Below are 22,522 nucleotides of genomic sequence, written 5' to 3'. Positions count from 1 at the left end.
TATGTGTGGGGGGTCAGTTTGCGAGAGAGCAGGGAAGGTGTCCCTGAGAAGGTGATATCTGAGCAAAGGGGCGAAGGAGCGAGCCCCGGAGAGGAGCTGCGGGCAAAGGAAGCGGCTGGCGGGGGTGGAAGGGCATCCCCTGGGCCGAGAGCAGCCAGTGTGCCAACAGAGCGAGGGACTCCGAGCCGTGAGAGGTGCCAGGTGATCTGGGACTGGGAGGCCCCTGAAGGACTCCCAAGAGACAGGGAGCCACCAGAGGGCCCAGGAGGACACTTGGCAGGAACGAAACTCCCCCCCCCCCCTCCAGGAACTGAGGGCCACTTGCATGGAGACACCGGCTGGGCCCTGGTCTTACCTCTTCTCCTCTCTGGCCGGGCAGTCCCGGAGGACCGGGCAGGCCGGGGCTCCCCGCACAGCCTGGATCCCCCTCGCTGTTGTCTCCCTGGAGTGGGACGGGGATGGTGAGCTGAGCAGCCAGGGCCCTCCCTGCAGGGCCCGGGGCACAGGCAAGGAGCGGGCACGGGTACACTCACCCGGGCCTCCTCAGCTCTTGGGCGCTCCCGCTCTGCGAAGCACTGGGGGGGACAACAGGAGGCCCTCCGTCAAGCGAGGCAGCCGGGTGCTCTCCCCACACCAAGCCACCCCGGAGCCCAGCCTCCTACCCGGGCACAGCTGTCCAGGCCTGGTGCGCCGGGGATACCCTGGTCTCCCTTCTCTCCTTTTTCCAGGAATGCCACCGGGTGGGCTGTCTGCCCCTGGACGCAGTCCCCGCAGATGCTCTGACAAGAAAAAGGAGAGGGCAGTGGGGCATGAATCCCAGGAGGCCAGGGCGGGCCGAATGGGGGAACCCCAGCCCGAACTCAGCCAGGGCACCCCGCCCGGCAGTCCCCCCCTCTCCCCCCACCCACACCCTCTCTCTCCCCAGCCACATCTCTGCGGCAGCTTTGCTCCATCCTCAGGGGACCCAATCCCAGCACTGGCTTTGAGTTTCCTCCAGGAAGCAGCTCTGTGGGGCCAAGCCAGAGCCACTTTCCAGACAGGCGTGTGGGAGGAGGTGGAGGGGCCCGCAGAGGGACCATCTGTCCCGGCTGTTCCTGCAACCTGCACCCACTGTGAGGACACGCCACGAGGATTCGGGCTGCAAAGGCCGGCTCCAAACACCAGCTTCTCTGCCCAAGGGCGCAAAGGAGCGGCTGCAGGAGGAGCCAGACCCTTTGCAGACACCCTCTGGGGTGGGGCTGGCCCTCCTGCCCCCCCAGATCCTGACTGTCACGGGCTCCCCGGTTCGCCCACCCATGGAAGGGTGTCCCTGGACCCCTGGGCAGGAGCCCCTGCTCCACGTTCACTGTGCACTGCCCAGCCCAGTGATAGTGGTTGGCACTGACTCAGCACGCATGATGCTAGCCATCGTACTAGGCCTGTGCTCATGGTCCCATTCACTCCTGCCAGTGCAGTGAGGCAGGTAATCTGGTAAGCATTCTGGAGATGAGAAAGCCGATGCGCGAAGACACAGCATGACTTGTCTCAAGCGGGGGCCCGTGCTGGACCCCACTCTGCTGAGGCCAGAGCTGGCACTTGGTCCACGGGCCCAGGCTTCTTCTGGGGTGCCGTCTGACCCCTTCTCCAGACCACACTGAGTTCCAGTTTGGGTTCCTCCACAGACCACTTGGTTAAGAGGCTGTCAGATGACATGTGACACAGAAACATGCCAAATCCTGCACTTGGGGTCATGTGATCATGTGCCCAGGGGCAGGAGACATGGGGGATCCCTGGCTTGCCAGGAGCCTCAGGGAGAAGAACGGGGGTTTCATTGCCACACTCTACTGTGATCCAACCCATAGTGGCCGTCAGGAGGTTAACCCAACTGCAAGCTGCTTCTGGAGACATCTGCTGTCCAGAGCGGGGGCGGGGCAGGTGGTCCTCAGACTCTGGCCTGACCAGGACCCACAGGGAAAGTGGGAGGTCCGGGACACTGGCTAGCCGGTACTAGACGGGGGTGACCAGGATGGGGTGGGGGCTCTGGAGGGACCCCAGAGGATGCTGAGCTGGAGGAGAGGAGAATCCAGATCTTATCTCCAGAGGTGACTGAGCAAGTGAGGCCCATGTCACCCCTGGTGCCCGGCATGGGAGGCCAGACCAGGCCAGAGCCCTCAGTGTGGTCTTGACGTTATTGACAGCACTGGCACGGGCCGACCCTGTCAGGACCTCATGTCCCCTCTCCTGCACCACTAGAACTGCTCCTGAAATCCTGTTTCCTCCCTGGATTCTTTCTGGATTGACCAGAGGACAGCTGAAGCCTTCTTCCAGGCCCCCAACCCAGTCCCGTCAAAGAACATAAGTAACCTCCACGGCTCCGTGCCTAAGGACCCCACATGTGCACTCTCACCCTCCCGCTCTGCTCTACAAGCCTCTAGACCCTGCCCTGGTGTGACCAGGGTGGTACAGGGCCTCACTGGTGGCTCCTATGGGCAGGCCTTGGGGCAGGAACTGCCCCCAACATCCACCATGGGGGTACCTTGGCAGGATTCCTTCAAACACACGTTTAGCAAGGAAGACTGAGGGTTCGTTACTCGCCAGGCACTGTGCTAGGCCCTCTGAGACAGCCGCTTGGAGAATGCACATTCATGGCAAACAGCTCCCGTCTGCAGCTCTCCCTGTGCAGTGCTGAGCACTTCCTACAACGATCCCCTTAGGAAGCTTCTCTGCCAATTCCTCCTCCTTCCCTCACTACCCTCTTACCTTAAGGAGGTGCTGTTCAATTGGTAAGGATCCCTGCAGGAGACAAGACAGGAAGGCTCAGGCAGGTGAGGGGAAGGGGGATGGAGACTTACGGGATCAGGGGGAGCCTCAGGAAGCCACATGCCACCCTGGCTTCTCCCTGCCTCTCAGGAGGGAGGGAAGAGGGCCCCCACTGCAGCTAAGGGAGCTGGCACGGCCAGCTCAGCCCTGGGAAGGGCAAGGAGGGGGCTGTACGGTGACCCAGGCTGGTACCTACCAGTTCTGCAGTTAGCCCGGGCTGTCCGGGCAAACCGGTGTTTCCAGGCACTCCCTGCAGCCAGGAAGAGACGTGAGTGAGTGGACTCTTCTCTTGAGCCCGAAGGCCACCCTGCTTCATGCCCCCAGCCCCCATGCCCCTTCTCTTCCTGCAGCACCGAGAGCCCGGTGGGCGCAAGGCTGGCGTCCATGCTTAGCTCTAAATCTCCAGACCGTTTGGGGGGAACATTGAGGAGGCCCAGGAGGGTGACCCCCAAAAGCAGTCCAACAGGAAGTTTTTCCTACATGTTAGCGGAACGTCAGAAATCGGACAGAGGGTCTTCAACCTTGTAAGTAACCATGTTTCTTTCAGTGCTTGTCCATTTCCTATCGAATCTCACTGATTCAGTGCCCTTGGTGGGCTAGGTGGTATCCCACCCAACTTAGAACAAAGAATTCAGACACACTAAGTGCCTTGCCCGAGGTCACAAGATGAGCCAAGTGCAGAGGTGAGATTAAGAGTCAGGACCCCTGGCTCCAATCCCTGCTCTCTTAACCACGATTCCAGCACCTTCCCCAAAAGACATTCCCCAGAACACTCGTGTACACAACAAGGTGGAGGCTTGGGAACCAGACCTATGCAGGTGCGAACACCGACTACCTAGGTAACTTCTGGCAGCTTACTTGGAAAAAAAAATCCCTGTGCCTCAGTTTCCTTATCTGTGAAACAGGGAACCTCTGTGGTGAAGTATAAAGGAGACCGTGACTGTGAGGAGGTATTTGCCACCCAGACTCCCTGTGGCCCCTGCAGGCTCAGGATGCACATTTGCATATTATCCCACGGAGGATATGTTCCCTTTTCAATCCCTTTTCAATCCCCAGTGCCCGACACAGAGGAGGCAGGCATTAAATACAGGCTGAGTGAATGCACCGCTGCACGCCCTGCACTCCCCGCATGGGAATTCCTTGGCCCCTTCTGAGAGCTGGCCTCCCTTCAAGTCCCGGTTCCCAGGACAGAACCCGGCCACCTTCCCCGGCAAGCCCGCCCTGTTCTACCAAGGCCCAAGGCAGACTGGAGGCAGCCTCCCTCCCACAAGCTCCTGCGCCCCTCCCTCTGCACCCTGAGTGAGTTCACAGGGTAATGGGCTCAGGACAGTGGCCGGCACAGGGAAAAGGCCTTGAACCTGGTCGTTATCCTTATGCACCTAAATCCGCCTGCTCCACTTGCTGTTGCCCATGTGTGAGTTCAAGCCTGATACTTGGTGATTTTCTTTCCCTGCCCTCCTGGAACTAAATATCCCACCTGTTGTCCTACCATAGAAGCCAAGAGCTACCCACTCACTGGCTACTAACTATGTAGCCTCAGGCACATTGCTTGACCTCGCTGCCTCAGTTTCCCCTTCTGGGAAATGGATAGAGGATTCCAGGAGATTTCGTTACTTGGGCAAATAAATGCTATCTCTGGGCCCGTTTCTGAGCCTAAAGACGGGAGCTGCCAGACCCTCCCTTCCTTGAAAGGACCGCAGGGCCGACCTGGCGAGGAAGAGCTGCATCTTGCCTGGCACAGGGCAGGTGCCTGTTAGTGGCAGCCTTGGCTTGGTCTCCGGCACTGGCACTGGGCGAGGACTCCGGTGCCTGGGACCAGACTCTGCAGTCACTCTTTTCTGCCTTGTTCCCCCAGCATGTCTTGGCAGGGTTCACACTCCATCAGCCTGTTAATGGGTCACTTTGAAATGACTCTCATGCTTCCCCAAGCAAACTGCAAGACCCCTGCAGACAGATTCCTGCTTCCTGGTGGTGCGGCAGGAGGCTGGGACACTTGGTAAATGTGTGGTTGGCCCATGGGGGACTGAGAGCTGGCTCCGGTTCTGAGCTCTTGATGAGACAGAGAGAATTGGATCCCGGCAGAGACTCCCATCAGCAATGGGGACTCACCAGAACAGATTCTCGCCCCAGGGTGGCAGCGGGGGAACTGTATAAAATCTCCGGGGCGAGGGGGAGGGAGGGAGTAGTTTGTAAAAAGCTTCCGCGTGATTCTGCTCTGCTTCTTCGGGAGCTGGGAGCCAGACACGCAGAAGCCACTGTCTGTCCCTCCTAGGACCTTCAGAGAACCGGGCCCGGTGCGTAGGCCGCCAGGGAGCTGTCCCGCAAGGCAGCGGCAGGGAAGAGGAAATGCTCGGCGCTGGCGAAGCCCAGTCCAGCGCTGCCAATTCTGAGCCCGAAGACCTCAGACAAGATACTTCACCTCTCTGAGCCCGTTTGCCCAGCTGAGACTTAGGGAGAACACCATCTGCCTATCGGAGTTGATGTAAGACTCCAATGAACGAGAGAATGGGTATAAAATAATAATGATGGCTCATGCCTTCTAAGCATTTACTATGTGCCAGGCATGGTTCTACACATTTTGCACGCATTAACTTGTTTAAAATTCACAAAAGCCCCATGAGGTCCGTGCTATAATTATCTCCACTTAACAGATGAAGGAACTGAGACACAGAGAGGGTAGGTGACTTGCCCGGCACCACACCGCTAGCACATGGCAGAGCTGGGATTCAAAGTCAGGCTGACGGGCTCTGGAACGCACTCTCTCAGCACAGCGTCGCACGGATCTCCACTCCCACTGCTCTCCCCTCACTGGCTCTGGCCTCCCTGCTAGTCCCCCAACTGTCAGGCACAGTCCCGCCCCCGAGCCTTTGCACCTGCTGCTTTCACTATCAGGAATGCTCTCCCTCATGGGCTTACTCACTCATTTCCTCTAAGCCTGGATTCTTTCCAACACTCTTCTCGAACATCTTCCTTGCCCTCCTCCCACTTTCTGACCCCACACCCCGCTTTATCCTCCTCCTCCCTCCTTGCATGAATGAATGCTGCACGCTGCTCCAAAAGACAGGAGCGCCATGCCGGTGTAAGGGATTGTTTGATCCAGATCCTGGGTTCCGGACCAAGGCCTGACCTTAGCCTGAGCTTGGCCCAGGTGTCGGTAGGGTGCCTGGGCCAGCACACAGCAGGGCATTCCTCAAGAAAGGGCTAGGACTGCCCACAGCCTGCCCTAAGGGATCAGTGGGCCTCCCCCATGCTGTCTGGGGAGCAGGAACCTAGAGGAGTGAGGACGGTACGCATAGGTGTTGAGTGGGGGCGCAGCACACGCAGGGGCCAGCACAGAGCCAGAGCCCTGCCACCCCGCCACCCTGCCTCCCAGACTCCCATTCTCCTCTCCCCCTTTACCTGTAGCCCGGGCATTCCAGGAGGGCCAGGTGGTCCAGGAACACCCGGGGGACCCTGAAGGAGAGGAGAAGTAATCAGACCCCAAAGAAGGCTCTGCCCCACCGCTGGGGGCGGCAGCATGAGGGTGGGCAAGCCGCGGGGTGCTGGCGGACAAGTGGAGAGGCAGAGGAGACAAGCGACACACACCTGCGGGCCCGGCTGCCAGGAGCTGCCCATCCAAAGTCCCGGAGCACCCTGGGTGGGAGTGGGGGTCGCAAAAGAAGGGAGAGGTTATAGGCAACGTCCACACCAAGCGCAGGGCTGCGTGGGGAGGCAGCTGGCTGGGGTGCAAAGCCCTGCGGTGCCCTCGCATGTTGAGCCACCGCAGGAAGCCGGGCCTCTCCCCCGGCTGGGGGGAGGGCTCTCAGCGCCACTTACCGGCATGCCAGAGAAGATGGGGTCCCCTCGAGAGGGGCAGGAACACTCCCCTGGCTCGCCCTGAAAAGACAAGAGCTTTTGTCAGAGGGTGGCGAGGATGGAGGACCTTCTGGAAACCAACACCTGGGAGACAGCACGGGCTTTAGGGTGGAGAGGCCAGGTTTAAATCCAGGATCCGCCTCTTATGATCGTGCCCTGGGGCAACTTGTTCAGCCTGCTGAGTCCCAGGCTCCTCACCTGTAAGATGAGGGTGAGAGCACCAAATGCGGAGACTGTCAGGAGGGTGGAATGGAAGAACGTACAGAGCTCTTGCCACACGGGAAGCCCTTAGCCCCTGAGTGCCCCCTGTCGGTGTGGGTTCAGCGTCTGCTGCTACACAGGTGTTCTGCCTCCCAGACACTCGAGGCTTGGCCGCCTTCCCACTCCCCTTGGCCAGGCCCAGCCCCCCACGTCTCTGCCCTCTCACTGCTGGTCCTCCCCAGCTTAGCGCCTGCCCCAGCCTCTGACTCAGGCCCCATCTGCAAATGCAGCTGCCCCCATGGGGCCCTTGGAGCTCTCTGGGTCTCCTGGGATCCTGGTTGTGCCCTGGGCCAGCAACCAGGTGAAGTGAGATGTGTTCGGGGCCCCCGCTTCCTGGAAGCAGGAAGCTGGCGGTAGCAAGGAGACCAGGATGACCCCTCGGCTTCTGCCCTCCAGTCCGGAGCCATCACCACGTGTCTAGGTTCGGCTGGGGGCGGGGCTACAGGGGCGGTTAATTTCCCCCACAGTATTGGCCACAGGGCCTTGGGACTCACCTTCTCTCCCTGAGGTCCCTTTTCACCCTGCCGGGAAGAAACACAGCAAGGTGAGTAGATAGGGGTGTGAAAGCAAGATGCCATAGGTTCCGGCTGCCCCGAGAGCCTGTACTCACCGGAGTCCCTCTGGCTCCTGGAAGTCCAGTTTGTCCTTGCTGCCCATCTGGGCCCTGAGGGGAGAGAGCCCAGGGTCAGCGGGGAGCCTGGACTGCAGCCAGCCACGTGGCCCTCCTGCAGGCGAGGGCGATAGGACAAGCAGAAGCCTGTGTCCCAGTGCCCATGGCCTCGAGGAGGGGACTCTGGCACAGGAGACAAGGAGTGGAGAAAGCAGGAAGACTGGCATTTCCTGAGCACCTTCTGGGTGTCAGACACCGGGCCAAGTGCCTGTCAGACAACGCTGAGTGGGACACCCCCCCCCCAGCCCTGCAGGACAGCACTGTTCTGTTTGACAGGTGAGGAAACTCCAGCCTAAGGAAATTTTGTAACAGACCCCCCCCCCGGCGCGACTGCACCCGGCTACCGGGGGCCCAAGGCCCCTGCTCTCTGTCTCTCCCTTTCATGCTTGACACACATTCTATCACAAAGGTTATCTCAGATGACTTAGCAGGAGATAGAAATTTCTGCTCTTATTTGATCACCCAGGATTTGGAGACTCTGAAAGGCTGTCACTTGTCTGGGATCACACAACTAGCATTGTGTGTGGGGCTGAGATTGGAAAGCCTCCCGGGTGGGATTCAGCCTGAGGGAAGAAGGTCTGGAGAAGTCTGCCTTTCTGTGGGCTCTTCCACCTTCACACTAGGGACCCGAAAGCTCCATGAGGACCAGGACTGCCTTCGCCTTTCACCTCTGCCTTTCCCCTGGGGCTCCCTGGGACAGGCCGGGAGCCTGACGGTCCAGCTCTACTGGGCCATACAGACTGACGGCGTGGACCCGGCCCCTCTGGGCTTCCGTGCACCCTTGGGAGGACTCTATCAGTGATTGCCAAACTGGAACTGGAATTTCTCTAGGGATCTGTGAAGATAGAAAAGATAACTTTCACGGGGCTATTTTCCACAGCACCAAAAGCCCAAGAAAAATTACACACTTGCCCACGACCCGGCATGGCACAGGCTGGCTGAAAGGTAACATTTCTTTGATTTAGGCTAGAATTATACCATCTCGTAACATTCTAGTGGGTTCATGTGGAGCGGAAGCTGACTATTACACGGGTATTTGATGAATGAAAATGAGGAAATGCACTTATTATTTAATCTCTGCAATTTGTTCAATAGACACATCTTTCAAAGCACGGGACTCATTGGTGGGACGGTCATAAAGAGAGGTCTTTGAGGGTAATGAGGTTGGAAGTATTGCTGGTCTAGAGAGATCTGTGCTGTCCAGTAGGGTAGCCCATAGCTGCATGTGCTCATTTAAATTTAAATTAATTAAAATTAAATGAAATTTGCAATTTAACTCCTGAGTGACACTGGCCAGAGTTCGAGCCCTCGGTAACCACTTGCGGCTCGGGCAGAGCAGAACAGAACATTTTCATCATTATGGGTAGTTCAATGGGGCAGCACCCATTTAGAAGATCCCCCAAGGCCCGAGGTTTGAAGTGGGGGTGAGGGAGTTCACATACGTGCTTTGAGTCAGACAGACCTAGGTTCAAGTCCTGACACTGCCCCCTCGCTATCTGGCCTTCAGCTTCCTCATCTATGAAACAGGGACAATAACAGCCGTTCCCTTTCAGGGCCATTGTGAAGTTTAAGCAGATCTCTGTGGGTCTAGAGCTTAGCACCAGGCTCAGCAGTCACTGTTCCCGAAATGGAGGTGATCAGTAACGTCATTAGTCAGGTGCCCCCATCCAGAAAGTGTGGTCTTCCTTCTCGGAAGCTGGGCTTCTCTCCTCCCATCCCCCATGCTGCCAGGAACCCCCCCCGCGGGGTCAGCCCTGTGCCCTCTTCCCAGCAGTAAGAGCCTTGGCCCCAGCAAGCCTCCAGCACAGAGCACAGAGCACAGAGGACCCTTACCGGAGGCCCAGAGACACTGGCACCAGGGGGCCCCATAGGCCCAGCGGCTCCTTTCAGTCCCGGAGAGCCCTGTGGAAGAGAGGACACGGAGGCTACCAAGGGCAATCAGGCAGGTGAGACGCATCAGACCAGGTCTTGGGTGGCCCTGTGGTGGGCATGTCACAGGTCCCATGTGCCCTGTCCCCTCAGCCAAGGCACTCCAAAGCACCACAGGGCTAGTGCCCGACGAGGCAGAGGCTCACCTTGGCGCCTTTCTCTCCAACGGGTCCAGGTGGTCCCCGAGGTCCTGGAAGTCCCTGCAGATGGAAGCACAGTCAGCTAACCCTTATCCTAAAGCGGCCCCTTCCCAGCCCCCAGCCCTCCTCGAGGCCCAAAGCAGACGTACCTGAACGCCAGGCAAACCCTGGACTCCCAGTTCCCCCTGCAAGTCAGAAAACACTTGCTGCCCCAGCCAGCCTGTCCCACTGGCATACCCGGTCTGGGGTGGGGCATCTACCAGCCCAAACTCAAGAGAGCTCCCCAGGAAGACTGTGAGGATAAGAGAGGCAGGGGGCCAAGCCAGTGTCCTCCACAGAAGTAACGGCAGGCCAGGGCTGCTGCCCAATTCCTTATCCCAGAGCTGTGCCCTTGAGCATTTGAGGGCAGGCAGAGCTTTGTAGTTTTGGGGATGGATAGGAGTGGGCAGCTGGCTAATGGAAGTGTTGGGGGGGTTTGGGGGGCAGGTAGGCAAAGGGAAGCCTAAAAACTCACCTGGGGCCCTTGGACTCCCTTTCCTGGAGGCCCAGGCTCTCCCTGAAGAGGAAGAAGGACAATCCTTGACTTGAGATTCCCCACTCACCCTTAAAACCTCCCTCCCCAGCCTCTTCCCCCTTAAGTTCCCTACTTCCCCCTTCTCCCTACTCTGTAGCCGATCTTCCCCACTCCAGGCCCAATGGCCCTATGTATGTGCCCACCCCTACCCTCACCACACATACCTGCAGCCCAGGCTCCCCCCACGCACACATACCTGGATACCTTTCAGTCCTGGGGGCCCTTGAACTCCAGGTAGACCAGGCCGGCCCTAAAAGATACAAGTGGCCCATGGGTCCCGCAGGGGAAACGGTGCGGGTGGTAGAGAAGACAAAGTTCAGGCAGGGAAAGACCAGAGGGCAGGCAGCAGGAACTCACCGGTTTACCAGGCCGGCCCACACCTTCTGGCCCCGGCTCTCCTTTGGGGCCAGGCTTCCCAGGCAGTCCCGCCATGTTCATCGCTGTCCCCTGCAGGCTGGGGCAGGCAGTGCAGCCATCACCCTGGTCAGAGATGGGCACAGCCAGGAGCTCAGAGCCAAGGCTGGCAGCCAGGCCAGGAGGAGGCATCAGAAAGGGAGTCTTTGTGCCCCTCTAAGAGCTCTGCCCCTCCACCTCCCCCACCTCAGTCTGGGAGATCAAAACAGCCCCTGACAGTCTTTGCTCTTCTCCCTGCTGTGAAGAAGAGCTGAGGCTTCTCCACCCAGTGACTCTGGTTAACTTGTAAGGCTCACAGCCTGACTCTGCAGTCCTTCACCTCATTAACTCTCAGCCTGATTTCTTTTTGTTCACACAACAAAACGTCCCCTGCCCGACTGACCTTTTCTCCTTTTGGGCCCACGGGACCCCGAACCCCAGGCTCTCCCGACAGTCCTGGCTGCCCGGTGGTGCCTGGCACTCCAGGATCTCCAGGATTCCCAGCATCACCCTGTAAGAAGCTGGGTTCAAGGAGGGCACACCCAGCTGGGGGCAGACTGCCCTCTTGGGAACTAAAGACACTCGGAGCCCTTTGCTGGGGCTGGGGCTGGGGCTGGGAGCTGCAAGGGAATAGAGAGTAGGCGCGGGGCAATAGGGAAAAGGAGGTGGAAAGCTCATCAGACAGGTGGTGCCCACCCATGCCCACGAGGTTCTCACCTTCTGCCCCTTCAGTCCATGGTCTCCAGCCTTGCCCTGGGGAGAAAGCATTTCTAGCACCCGTTCACTCACAGCGGACACCCCTACGTGTCCGGCACTGTGTTAGACCCAGGGACTACAGCAATACGCAGAACAGACCAAACTCTCTGCTCCCATTTTAGGGAAGCCATACTGTATAGATGCAGGGAAGAGACGAGCCAGGGTCCTGCCTGGATGACCAGGGCAAGTTCCTTAACCTCTCTGTGACTCGGTTTCCTTATCTGTCAATAGGGGTGAGCAAAATGGCACTGGCCTGTCGCCTGTAGAGTCCCTGTGAGGTTTGACGCGCGGGTACACGTGAAGCAGTGCATGGCAAAGGGCGCACCCTATGCCAGCGCTGGCGGCCAGCCATCAAGCGGTAACGATAACGGGCCCCGTGGTGGCCATGGCTTCCTGCGCTCTGCCAAGTGTTTCACGCACACAGCCCGAGGCTTTCCAACCATGCCACGCAGAGGAAACAGAGGCACGGAGAGGAGAAGCAACTTGCTCAAGTCAAAGAGTGAGCAGAAGGCAGAGCTGGAGTTTGAACCCAGTCCTGTCTGGTCTCAGGTTGGTGCTCTGTGCGCCCTGCCCGACGGTGTCCCAGGATGAAGGACTGAGGCCCCTGAGGCCAACCTCCTCTGGAGACAGAAGCACCGACGCTTCCACATACTCCCACCTACTCCCTGCTGTCCAGGGAGCCCAGAGAGCCACGCAGGGGTCCCTCCCTTCTTTGGAGCCCCGCCCGCAACAACCCAGGAGCTCACCTGTTTTCCTGGCAAGCCGAAGCCTGGAGGCCCGGGCTCTCCCTTCTCTCCAGGAGGGCCAGGCAAGGCCACCATGTAGCTGTCCCCATCCTGAGGCCTGGACAGGGCTGGACATGGCTCACAAGGCTCCCCCTGCCAAGCAAGGACACAGGGTTGGGGGGGGGGGATCCTGGGCCAGACTTGGGATCTGGGGCCTGGGGCATCGAGCTGGGCCTGACGTAGCACTTCTGCTGGGCAAGGGATCTCTCAGGAGAGAGGGTGGGAGGACATGTAAGAAGTGAGCGTGGGGGCCATGTCACCAAGGTCTTGAGTGCCACGCTAAGCAGTGGGGAGTCTTGAAGGGCTTGAATTAGGGCAAGTGTGCGCTGAGGAAGTTCACCCTGGCCGCAGTGGGAGAATGTTCCCAGACTCACCTTCTCGCCTTTGATGCCTGTGGGTCCCACTGGCCCTGGTGGCCCCTGCGTGATTAAAAAAAAAAAGCCATGTGTGAAGCCTAGCACCTGCCTGGACTATGCTGGGCACCGTCCAGGTTTGTTGTCCCCCCCCCCCCCCCCCCCGCAGCAGGCAGCACCTCCCACATTTCCTTCTGCCCAAAGCTGTCCTATGCCGAGCACACTCACCTGCTGGCCGGCTGGCCCTGCCTCCCCAAAATTACCCTGGAGCAAAGCAGAGAACATAGGGTCAGAGTGAGGCGGCGTGACAGGGGCTGGGTCAGTCCCAAACCACAAACCGCAAAAGTAGCCTGTGAGGAATTCTAGACTGACTAGCCTTTTCATTTCCTGGCGAGGGAAACTGAGGCCCAGAGAGGGAAAGGGGATTTCCCCCAAGGTTCCCAGGAGAGTCTGTGGCAGGTTCCCGCCCCCAGCCTCACTTCACAGAATCCCAGCCCCGCACGCAGCCTTCACCCGGCACACAAAGATCATTCTTTCAGTTATCCGACAGCTATTCGCTGGACGTGCACGGGCCGAGGCACCGGGCGGAGGCGGCGAGCAGCGCATCAACCACCTTGTGGAGTTTGCGTACTTGTGGGGACAACCGGAACCTTTTGAAGTCACAGCAGCTGTAAACCGTGATGAGTGTTGCGAAGGGAACAGGCAGGGAGATGAAACAGAGGAGGCCGTTTTGGACAGGGTGGTCAGAGAAGTGTTGACCACGACTATTATCAGAAAGACAGGAATCAGGCCAGCCAGCGAAAGCAGGGGAGGGTAGAGAGGAAGAATGTGCTAGAGAGTGGGAGCCAGAAGTACAGAATCTAAGAGTTGGTCCAGAGGGGAAGGAAGCCACACATCTAAAGCCCGAGAACCAGGGAGAGGAGAGCCAGCAGAAAGGGGGCAGGGGCTGGTCGTCTGGGGTCTCGTTAGGCATAGCAGGACGTTGGTATTGAGTCTGTCATGAAGGGTTTTAAGCAGGGAAATAGTGAAACCCGCGTTCTTTTTACAAGGGCACATCATGTTAGCTGCCGGACGACAAAGGGGCCGTGAATGGGCTGCGGTGGCCGCAGGCAGGGGAGCCCCGCTGGGGCTCAGACCACGGGGGCACTCGTGCAGGTGGAGAGGAGGGGGGGCGGGGGGGCTGCTGACAGAGTTGCTGTTGACAGAACTGTCAGATGGAGGCGAGGGTGTGGGGCAGGCAGGGATCCAGGAGGCTGCAGGTTTGGGGCCGGAGGGGCTGGGGACAGGCCATTTACTGAGACAGGGTAGCCCGAAGAGGAAGCCGCTGGGAGGTGGGGGTACAGAAGCTCCCGCTGAGCACTGCCAGGAGGGGTCTGCCTGACAGAGGGGGTCTGAACACACATTGTGGTGTTTGTCACCCTCGAACACGCATCCCCCCCCACCCCCCGGCACAGAAGCCCTCATGTGAGGAACACTGTCATTTGTCTCTGCCACAACTGTAAACACAAATGGCAACACGGGCACCAAAATCGGGTGACCCAGCCGAGTGGCGAAGATTATAGACTCCAGCCAGATTCCTAGGCGCAGATCCCAGTTCTACTCCCAAACAGCCATGTGACCTTGGGGAACGGACTTGGCCTTCTCTGCCTCCAATTCTTGATCCGTAAAACGAGAAGAATGGAGTAGCTCCCCCATCGGATTTTAGGAGGGCGAAACAAGTGAATCCACGCGCGAGCGCTTGCAGCGGCGCCCGGCACATGGTAAGTGGCAAAGGATAGTTAAATATGGTTATTTTATTAAAAGGTAGTCTTATGTGTGCCTAATTGTTTTAGATGATCAATAAAATAAAAATACAACAGCAAGGAATTCCCTTGGAGAGCACGAGGGCTCTCACAGATAAGTTCGTTGACTTCCATCTGCAAAGCACTGATGAATTTTTTTCACTGTGGATTTGATCTCTTGTCTGTCTCGTCCCTATTTCCTGCCTCCCTGCCAAGAAGTCCTAGTGTCCCTGACAGCTAACTCAGATCTCACCTTCTCTCCTTTCAGCCCTGCTGGCCCTGGAGCCCCAACTTTCCCCTGAAAAACAATCAAGTCACAATTAGAGCCTCTTCCCACTCCCACCCCTGAAAGACACCATGGTCCCAGCAGCCTTCCAGAAAGAGAAAGGCCAGCCTGGAATGACGAATGCCACGACTGCAGGCAGCTAGGCAGTTCCTTCTGTTATAGAGCCGGGCACATGGAGGTTCTAAGAGGGAGCCCCCGGAGCAAGCAACCTGGGGCAGTGTAGGGATGGAGAGGGACACGAGGCTGCAGGCCTGGGACACCTGCTTCGGGGCCTCCCTCCTGGTCTCTGCCTTGAGACTCAGAGCGGGAGGAGAAAGGGAGGTCACCAGTGTGGCAAAGATGGGCTGGACTGAGCCAAGCTAGTCACTCACCGGAAGGCCAGGCAAACCGAAGCCAGGGGAGCCCACATCTCCTTTGGCCCCTGTGGAGGGCCCAAGATGCTGGGCCCCTACAGCTAAGCTGCAGGACAAACAAGAGTCTCCCTGGGGAAGGAAGAGAAAGAATCAGAAAGGCTCCCAGCAGTCATGGGGTGGGGGGCAGCCAGGGGACCAGTGGTCCCTTACCTTCTCTCCTTTGGCGCCTTGGATGCCAGGGTCTCCCTACAGGGAGAAAAGGTTTATGGGCTGAGGCTGGGCCTGTTGGGGCACCCCAAACTTCCTAGCCATATGTAAGGACAGCAGTGTTATACACCACAGACCCTTCAAATACCCAGGGGTCCTATGGGGTTCAAGGTGGGCACCCAGAGCTGGGGCCCATCAACCCACGTAATAGATGGAGGAAATTAGGCCAGGCTAAGCTACCCTACTGGAAAGTTCCTGTACCTACCCGATCACCTTTCCATCCAACAGCTCCCAGGCCCTCCTGAAAGAAAGTGTGGATGAGGGAGTGGAGTGGGGTGGGGAGTCAAGCCGAGGACCCTAACCCAGCCCTGCCCTCAACCAACACCCAATCCCAGGAGGAGGGCACAGCCTCACTCACTATAAGGGCTGGCTCCACCCCAGCTTGCCCAAAAGGCATCTTAGAGCCTCCTCAAGAACCCTAGGACCTAGCCATGGCAACCTGGGTGACCTTCTAGCCCAGCCCTAAACTCTATGGTTCAGCCCCCCTCCCATCTAGAGCCAGGACTCTCTGGCCGCAATCTCTCTATGGCCAAGAGGAGTACTCAGTCCCTCTGTCAAGTACCCAGCTCCTTTCCAGGATCATGCTCCCAGGTTTTTTGTGGGGCCCCTCCACGGCCACCTGGGCACTCACCTTGGCTGGTGCAGGATCACCTGGCTCCCCCTTGGGCCCTGGCTTTCCAGGGAGCCCCACGAAGTTCTGGAAGCCTTCAGGCAGCGTTGGGCACACTTCACAGGGGTCACCCTAGCAGAAGGGAGAGACCATGAGTGGACAAACAAGGGGGCTCCTAGAGAAGGTCCAGCGCCCCTGATGCTCAGTGTTGCCTTCAGAGGGGGGCTCCTACTCCCACCCCATCCTGGTACAACCCAGCCTGGATCTCACCTTCTCTCCCTTCAGCCCCGGCACCCCTGGTTTCCCCTGTTGGAGAAGAAGCAGTGAATGTTAGTGATTAGTGCAGGGCAGAGGGACCAGTATGCCAAGGGAGGGCCCAAGGACCTAGCCCCCCCTCTCTCTGAAGGCCTTGATAGAGCAGCCCGGGGCATGGTGGGCAGCGGCCCCCCTCCCCCTCCAGACTGGGCTTACTTACAGGTTTCCCACCAGGACCTTCCTTTCCTGGCACCCCCGAGCTGCCCTGTGGTCAGAAGAAGGGTTAAGGGGGAGGCTCCTGGCCACGACCTCAGCCCATTCACCCCATCCCCATCAGTCTCTTCTCTGAATTGGCAGGATGACCTCAGCCAAATCTCCCATCTCCTCCTGTTCGGCTTGGTCAGCAAGCACCCCCCGTCTGCTGCCTGTCCTTCTCCACGTCTAACCTAAGTCCTTCTGCTTGCAAAAGTAGGAAGAATATGAGGCCTCTGTGTACCCCATCCCCAGTGCCTCAGGTCAAGAGGAATCTGGGTGACGCCAGAGGAACCATAGCAGACAGACAATCAGACGTTTCCAGGGCTTTCTGCTCATCAAGGCATAAGACCCTAATATGAGCTTGGGCCCTGCAGGTGTGGCCTTTCTGATCATCGCTAGACTTAGGCCTACCTGTCCCCATCCTGGAACCCAGGCCAGGGCTCCCATGTCATCAGGCACTGGGATGGGGACAGTCCCCACTGAGGGGCCTGGCTGAGCTGAGCTAGGATCCTCAGCTGAATGCCTGGCTCCTTCCGCCCATGCTTGGCTGCTGCCCTGGGTCCCCTTCTCTCTCCATCCACCACGCAGGGAGTCTCCCCAGTGCCCACACTCCTGCCTATGTTTACCTTGTCTCCCTTCGGGCCTGGCGGGCCGCCTGGGTTCCCCTAAGGGCAGAAACAGTATCAGGTAGAGGCCCCTCAGGGGCCCCACATCACGGCGAGACCTCCCCGAGCCCCTTCCCCCAACCAGCACCCCCAGGACCGAGCCTTATCTCCCCAGTCTCAGCCAGGCAAGAGAAGGGTCTCTGAGGAAAGAACAGTAGGAGGGGCCAGGAGTACTCACCGGGGTCCCAGGAAGTCCTATCCCAGGGGGCCCAGGGAGGCCAGGGCGCCCAGGCTCTCCTGCCAGCCCCTCAGGCCCAACAAAGCCAGGGTCTCCCTGGCACGGACATAAGGTAGGTGTGAGCGAGCCGTCGCCTCGGCCCCTCCACCCACTCTCCATCCCACAGACACCCACAGCTCACCTTCTGCCCTTTGGGCCCCATGACACAGATCTCCCCTGGCCGGCCCTGTGGGGTCGGGGAAGGCAGAAGAAAAGTCTGAGGCCTGGCACCTCCCTGGGGTAGCAGCCACCTGCCCGCCCTCAGTGCCTCTCCCCAAAGCCAGACTCCATCCCTGTGCCCCGAGGTCATCAGACGTCAACATCAGGGCATTAGAGGTCAGGGGCTCTTAGGCTGGGAGCCAGGGGCCCTGGGTTCAAATGCTTTTCTGTCCCCTCCTTTCTCTACCTCCCCCTCCCTGGGTTTCTGTTCTCCTGTCTGAGCAAGACTAGCAGGTTGGACTCTGTGGCCAGTTCCAGCATTGTGCCAAGGGCCGTGTGGTTGCGGGGAGGAAGGGACCCAAGCACCGTACATCGCGGCCTGGCTTTCCCGGCAAGCCCTTGACGCCTCCGTCTCCCTTCTCGCCTTTCTGGCCCTGGGGAAGGAGAAGGGGAAGTGACTGGGGTTGAAAAAAGGGGCTGGAAGAACCAAAGCAGTTCTATCGGGAGGTAGGACCACTGCCTCCTGACCCCTAGTTTCGGCCTCCCCTGAGACTGAAAGGCTTCAGTCACTCCAGGAAGGTGGGCAACAGCAGGAACCCCTGAGCCAGCCAGGCCAGTCTCAGGGAGTCTGTGGCATTTCCCTCGGGGTCTGGTGGGAATCTGGACAGGGCAGGGTGACTGGGAGGGACAGACAGTCTTACGTGGGGACGGTTCCCTCCATGCTCCAAGAAGATTTTAGACATCTCCTTCCTGAAGTCTGAAGGGCCCACAGACCTCCCTGGCACCCTCCCCTCCAAATCCAGGCCCATTACCTTCTGGCCTGTAGAGCCTGGAAGTCCTGAGGGTCCCTGAGATAAGGGGGGGGGGGGACACAACAGAAGGGGTGAGGGAAGGAGGGAGAGGCTGGGCCAGGACCCCACTGCCCTGCCCTAACCCCAGTCCCACACTCACCAAGGCTCCTGACTCCCCCTTCTCTCCCTTCGGGCCTTCTGCACACTGAGCGGGGAGATAAGGTGTTGAGAGCGTTCCAGGGTCACCTCGTGGGCTGCCAAGGGCACAGCCCCTTCCCTGGGGGCTGAGCCCATATTGGCCTTGAAGCAGGCCTTGCCTCCAGGTCTTACCTGAAGCGGGGCATCTGGGGAGATTCGGACACAGTCACTGCCCTAAGGGGAGGGAACGAGGGATCAGAGTGGGACCCTGTCTTGAGAAGGATAAGCTTAAGAGTCCCACAGTCCCACTGGTCATCTTCTAGGTCCCCCTTAAAAATAGAGGCTCCCATACACTAACTCCTAGAAAGACCCTACCCATCAACCCCCATGAGGGCCAGGCTGCAGGAGTTTGGCCAGCGGATGGGATGGTTCACATGCCAGCCCCCCCACCCCGGGTCACAGCCTGGCAGGGCCCCGCAGTGGGCATGGCTGGGGTACTTACCCGGGCTCCCTTCTCTCCCTTGGGGCCTGATGGACCAGGCAGGCCTCGCTCACCTTTCCCTCCCTGTGAATGAGATCAAAACAGGGGCTGGGACCAGGGGGAGCACACGGGAGCCCTGAGGAAGGTCTCCGCAGTCTGTCTTCTCTACCCATCCCCCACGCACGCACGGGTGTGTAAATGAGCACCGCCTGCCCCCACCCCCAACCATGCACACAGCATACGGATTCCATGTGCATTCATCCATATGGCCCTCCCACCCCCAAGAGGCTATATTTGGCAAATCTATAGTCTCACAAAGAGGGTACTTTCCCCACACCCCTACCGAAGCACGCGAGCTCGCACGCAGCTCACCCAGGGCCCATGGACACACGTGCACACATACACACATGTGGGGTCGCAGAACCACGACGGCGTTAGGCTGCCTTAGCTCGAATCCTGCACCACCACTTACTAGCATGTGACTCAAGGGCAAGTCACATCACCTCTCTGAGACTCAGTTTCTTCATCAGTAAAATGGGCTTCCTGTCAGCCCCGACCTCAGGGGGTTGTGGCAAGGAAGAAACGTGACACGAGGCAGCCCCAGGAGTTGTGTTATACACTCTCGGGCGTGCACAAGCACACAGTCCCATGTTTACACACACGCCACCCGCCCGGTCACTCACAGGCTCGGTGGTCCTGTCGGGCCCACGGGTGCAAGGGCTCATGCCCCCCGCCACAGGGGACCACACACATGTGAACATGTGTCCCAGGAGGCACACAGCCAGACCCCCCGCAATCACTCCGACACCCCCAGTCCCACATGGGGGGCACAGCTGGCTCTCAGGTTTTTCTGAGTAAAATGATAGCACCCGCCCTGCAGGATGCTTGAGGGGGCGGGAAGGGGATAGATGGGCAAGGGGAGGCCGAAAGCCCGACACACAGGACTCAGAAAAGCGGCGCTCTTAACGTCCTTAGACACACACAACCCCCTACTCTCTCCAACACACACACATACAGGGCTGGGTACCCTGATAGAAACACACAGCTATGGGGCCACATGCCGTGGGACAGGCTGGGACTGCCAAAGAGGGCAAGAGTGTCCTGTTCTCCGTCTCAGACTCACCTTGGGTCCAGAGGGACCGATTGTGACCTGGGAGGCAAAGAGAGCATTATATCTCAGAGACGGAGGAAAAAACAGGGACACAGAGAAGGTAAACGATTAAGCCAGGGCCACACAGCATTGTGGCAGGACCCACAGCCTGAATCCAAGACCCCCAGCAGACCAACAGCTCTGCCTCCAAGGCCACCCAGCAGGCTGCCTTTATATCCTAAGGCTGTCAGACTTGCAGAGGGGTCTAACCTACCTTCTCTAAACTCCACCCCCTGGTTGTTAGGATTACAGGGCTGCTCGGTTGCCATGGTAACTCCTGCATATCTGGGGACCATCAGCCTTACCAGATTGGGTGGGGGGCTAGATGGAAAGAGGGCCAGGCAGCAGGGGGGTACTTCCTGTGTTCCCCTAGGTCAGGGGGCTTAGAGCTGAGGGCACCCGGGGTTGTGCCCTTTATGGACTAACGTGGCATGTCAATTCAGAACGTCAGGCTATGGGAAGTAATGACTTATGCTGCCCACGGAAGAGGCAGAGTTGGGTACTAGCTGCGCTCGTACCGAGTTCCTCTCCCTTGTCCTTCTGGACTCCCAGAGGGAGGCTGGACCAGAGCCAGCTAGAGAGACATAGGAGGAAACATCCTGAGCCAACATGGGTTTGGGGGCCAGTGCTGGGCTGTGTCACCCTGAGTCAGCTTTCCCCTTCTCGAGACCTCCAAGGTGATGTAGGAAGCCTTCAAGCAGAGCTGCCCCAAGTTCAGGGGAGTGGAAAGCCGGGATCAGCAACCAAGGTTCTGGTCCCACCAGCCACCACCCTGTCCCCATTTCACCCTGGATCCCAATACATTGCCCAGATCACAAGGCATGAGGCTTCCTTCCATGCAGCCCTTGGTGAGGATGGGGTGGGAGTCAAGCCCAGCTCTGGGGGATGTTGGGGAGGGAGTGTGATAAGAACACAAAAGCTCATTTGTCCTTAACCAGGAAGCCAACTAACCCACTCCCAGCCCCCGCCCGCCCCACCCTGCACACCCTCTATTCACTCACATTGCTTTCCCGGGCACCATGGACACAGGGTGGGCACTGCAAGGGAAGAATGGGCCAGGCGGTCAGTTCTGAGAGCCCGGGACCAGCCCTCCCCACCCCATGCCCCCGCATGCACACAGCAAGCACACAGAACATCACATGTGTCCTGGGTGAAGTCCAAGGGAGCAGGAAGATAGGAATCCCACTAAACAAGCCTCATCGCTCAATTCCCAGCAACCCAGAGCCACGCCATTCCTCACATGAGGAAACTGAAGCCCAGAGAGGAACTGCAGTGCGATCTGGGTCACACAGCGTGTGGGGGCAGAGTGAGGCCCAGGATCTGGGGTCTCAAAGCCAAGGTCTGGATTCTTCCCATGATGCCCTGTGGCCCTTTGCTGCCAATTCAGCAGGAGTGTCCAGGACTCACCCCCCCCCCCCGCCATTTCCACCCACCCGAGGAGAGGCAGCAGGCAGACCCGGCCCAGCACGGAGCACTAAAGGAATACTGGGAGTTTTGTAGTCATCCCAAACCCCCATGCCCAGGCTCTGGTGCCCCAAAACCTGTCCAAAGGGTTCATGCTGGCACCTCGTCAACCAAGCTCTTTTTGCCAGTCTAGATGGGAGGCTTACCTCATCGGCTGCTGTCTCCTGACGGGCCTGGGAAGAGGGAGGGCATGGTAATGGGCAGGAAGCAAAGGCTACAAAGCCTGCTTCCAATACTCCTACCCAAGAACCCTCAGGAGCGGGTGCCCTACACTGTGCCAGGTACTGTATGTCTCGCCCCCACTCACCCCTCCTTCTCGGAGCTGGCACCTGTACATCCCAAGCTCTGTCCAGGAGTGGGGGCAGGGGGAAGAGTGTGGAAGTACAGTGGCTTATTCAAGGGGTTTACAGAGGGCACAGAGAGCAGACCGAGGGCACCGTGAACTCCGCCCCCTGCCCTCCCCCTACCATCTCTACCTTTGTTCCCCTCTCTGCCTTCTGGCTGATGCTTCCTGTCAGCTGGGTGTCCACCTGGGCAGATGGAGTAAAAAAGGAACTCTTGAAGATGGGGTCGTGCAGGGGCCCACGCTGGAAACGGGCACCCAGGTAGGGGCATGGGCCCAGGTACCCCCTCGGTTGGCACCTCCCAAGGCATCGAGAGCCTGCTCAGGCCCCTGGCACTCCCCCAGGCCCCCTCCTCTTCTTCCCACCCACGTGATGTCGGAGAAAACAAGACCATGAATCAATGGGATCCTGTGTTCCTGCAGCCAAAGGCTGGGCACGATGCCCAGCGGGCAGGGAGGCTGCCCAGCCTGGGGGTGGGGCAAAAGGATTAACTGGGCTTCCCTGTCACCCTAAAGAACCTGAGGGCAGCTGGCCATGGTGCTGGGCGTAGGATCAGCCTGGCATTGGCTGGGGCTGGGCCCGGGAGAGTGAGCAAGCCCGGAGGGAAGCAGTGTGGCCTGGCCTCTGACCCCAGATACCCCTGTCCTGGAGAAACTGCCTTTGGGTGCAAGCCTGGTCCTGACCTCACCAGAGGGGTCTGGGGTGACATCAGTGAGGGGCTGGATAGTGCCGGAGCTAGATGGGCACATCTCTCAATGCCAACGTGCAGGTAGACACAGATTCACCCAGTG

At 58.9% G+C, this 22,522-nt stretch overlaps 1 protein-coding gene across 8 annotated transcripts in view; it reads right to left on the bottom strand.

Moving 5' to 3' along the window:
* The window catches only part of COL16A1 (collagen type XVI alpha 1 chain), a 53,705-nt gene that overhangs the window by 24,283 nt on the left and 6,900 nt on the right, over positions 1-22,522 (bottom strand). For 6 of the 8 annotated variants that reach the window (XM_087858655.1, XM_087858656.1, XM_087858660.1 and 3 more), the window contains 40 exons: positions 21,864-21,917; positions 21,534-21,560; positions 20,925-20,960; positions 19,897-19,923; positions 18,795-18,857; positions 18,485-18,526; positions 18,315-18,359; positions 18,176-18,211; positions 17,735-17,797; positions 17,347-17,391; positions 17,166-17,261; positions 16,949-16,987; positions 16,288-16,332; positions 16,083-16,118; positions 15,834-15,944; positions 15,408-15,443; positions 15,146-15,181; positions 14,954-15,064; positions 14,550-14,594; positions 12,744-12,779; positions 12,537-12,581; positions 12,124-12,255; positions 11,339-11,374; positions 11,025-11,132; positions 10,586-10,708; positions 10,425-10,478; positions 10,169-10,210; positions 9,804-9,839; positions 9,661-9,714; positions 9,419-9,487; positions 7,526-7,579; positions 7,410-7,436; positions 6,616-6,675; positions 6,385-6,432; positions 6,199-6,252; positions 2,996-3,049; positions 2,740-2,772; positions 663-779; positions 534-575; positions 356-442 (listed from right to left, as the gene is read on the bottom strand). In XM_087858655.1, coding sequence (XP_087714781.1) covers positions 356-442; positions 534-575; positions 663-779; positions 2,740-2,772; positions 2,996-3,049; positions 6,199-6,252; positions 6,385-6,432; positions 6,616-6,675; positions 7,410-7,436; positions 7,526-7,579; positions 9,419-9,487; positions 9,661-9,714; positions 9,804-9,839; positions 10,169-10,210; positions 10,425-10,478; positions 10,586-10,708; positions 11,025-11,132; positions 11,339-11,374; positions 12,124-12,255; positions 12,537-12,581; positions 12,744-12,779; positions 14,550-14,594; positions 14,954-15,064; positions 15,146-15,181; positions 15,408-15,443; positions 15,834-15,944; positions 16,083-16,118; positions 16,288-16,332; positions 16,949-16,987; positions 17,166-17,261; positions 17,347-17,391; positions 17,735-17,797; positions 18,176-18,211; positions 18,315-18,359; positions 18,485-18,526; positions 18,795-18,857; positions 19,897-19,923; positions 20,925-20,960; positions 21,534-21,560; positions 21,864-21,917 — 2,304 coding nt within the window. The remainder of the gene's footprint in view (positions 1-355; positions 443-533; positions 576-662; positions 780-2,739; positions 2,773-2,995; positions 3,050-6,198; positions 6,253-6,384; positions 6,433-6,615; positions 6,676-7,409; positions 7,437-7,525; positions 7,580-9,418; positions 9,488-9,660; positions 9,715-9,803; positions 9,840-10,168; positions 10,211-10,424; positions 10,479-10,585; positions 10,709-11,024; positions 11,133-11,338; positions 11,375-12,123; positions 12,256-12,536; positions 12,582-12,743; positions 12,780-14,549; positions 14,595-14,953; positions 15,065-15,145; positions 15,182-15,407; positions 15,444-15,833; positions 15,945-16,082; positions 16,119-16,287; positions 16,333-16,948; positions 16,988-17,165; positions 17,262-17,346; positions 17,392-17,734; positions 17,798-18,175; positions 18,212-18,314; positions 18,360-18,484; positions 18,527-18,794; positions 18,858-19,896; positions 19,924-20,924; positions 20,961-21,533; positions 21,561-21,863; positions 21,918-22,522) is intronic. The other 2 variants (XM_087858657.1, XM_087858659.1) reach the window with 1 other exon arrangement.

This window comes from Ursus americanus, chromosome 33, assembly GCF_024610735.1.
Source record: "Ursus americanus isolate L20-20 chromosome 33, mUrsAme1.1.p, whole genome shotgun sequence".
Classification (NCBI taxonomy): domain Eukaryota; kingdom Metazoa; phylum Chordata; class Mammalia; order Carnivora; family Ursidae; genus Ursus; species Ursus americanus.
This window is presented reverse-complemented; position numbering and strand designations above follow the sequence as displayed.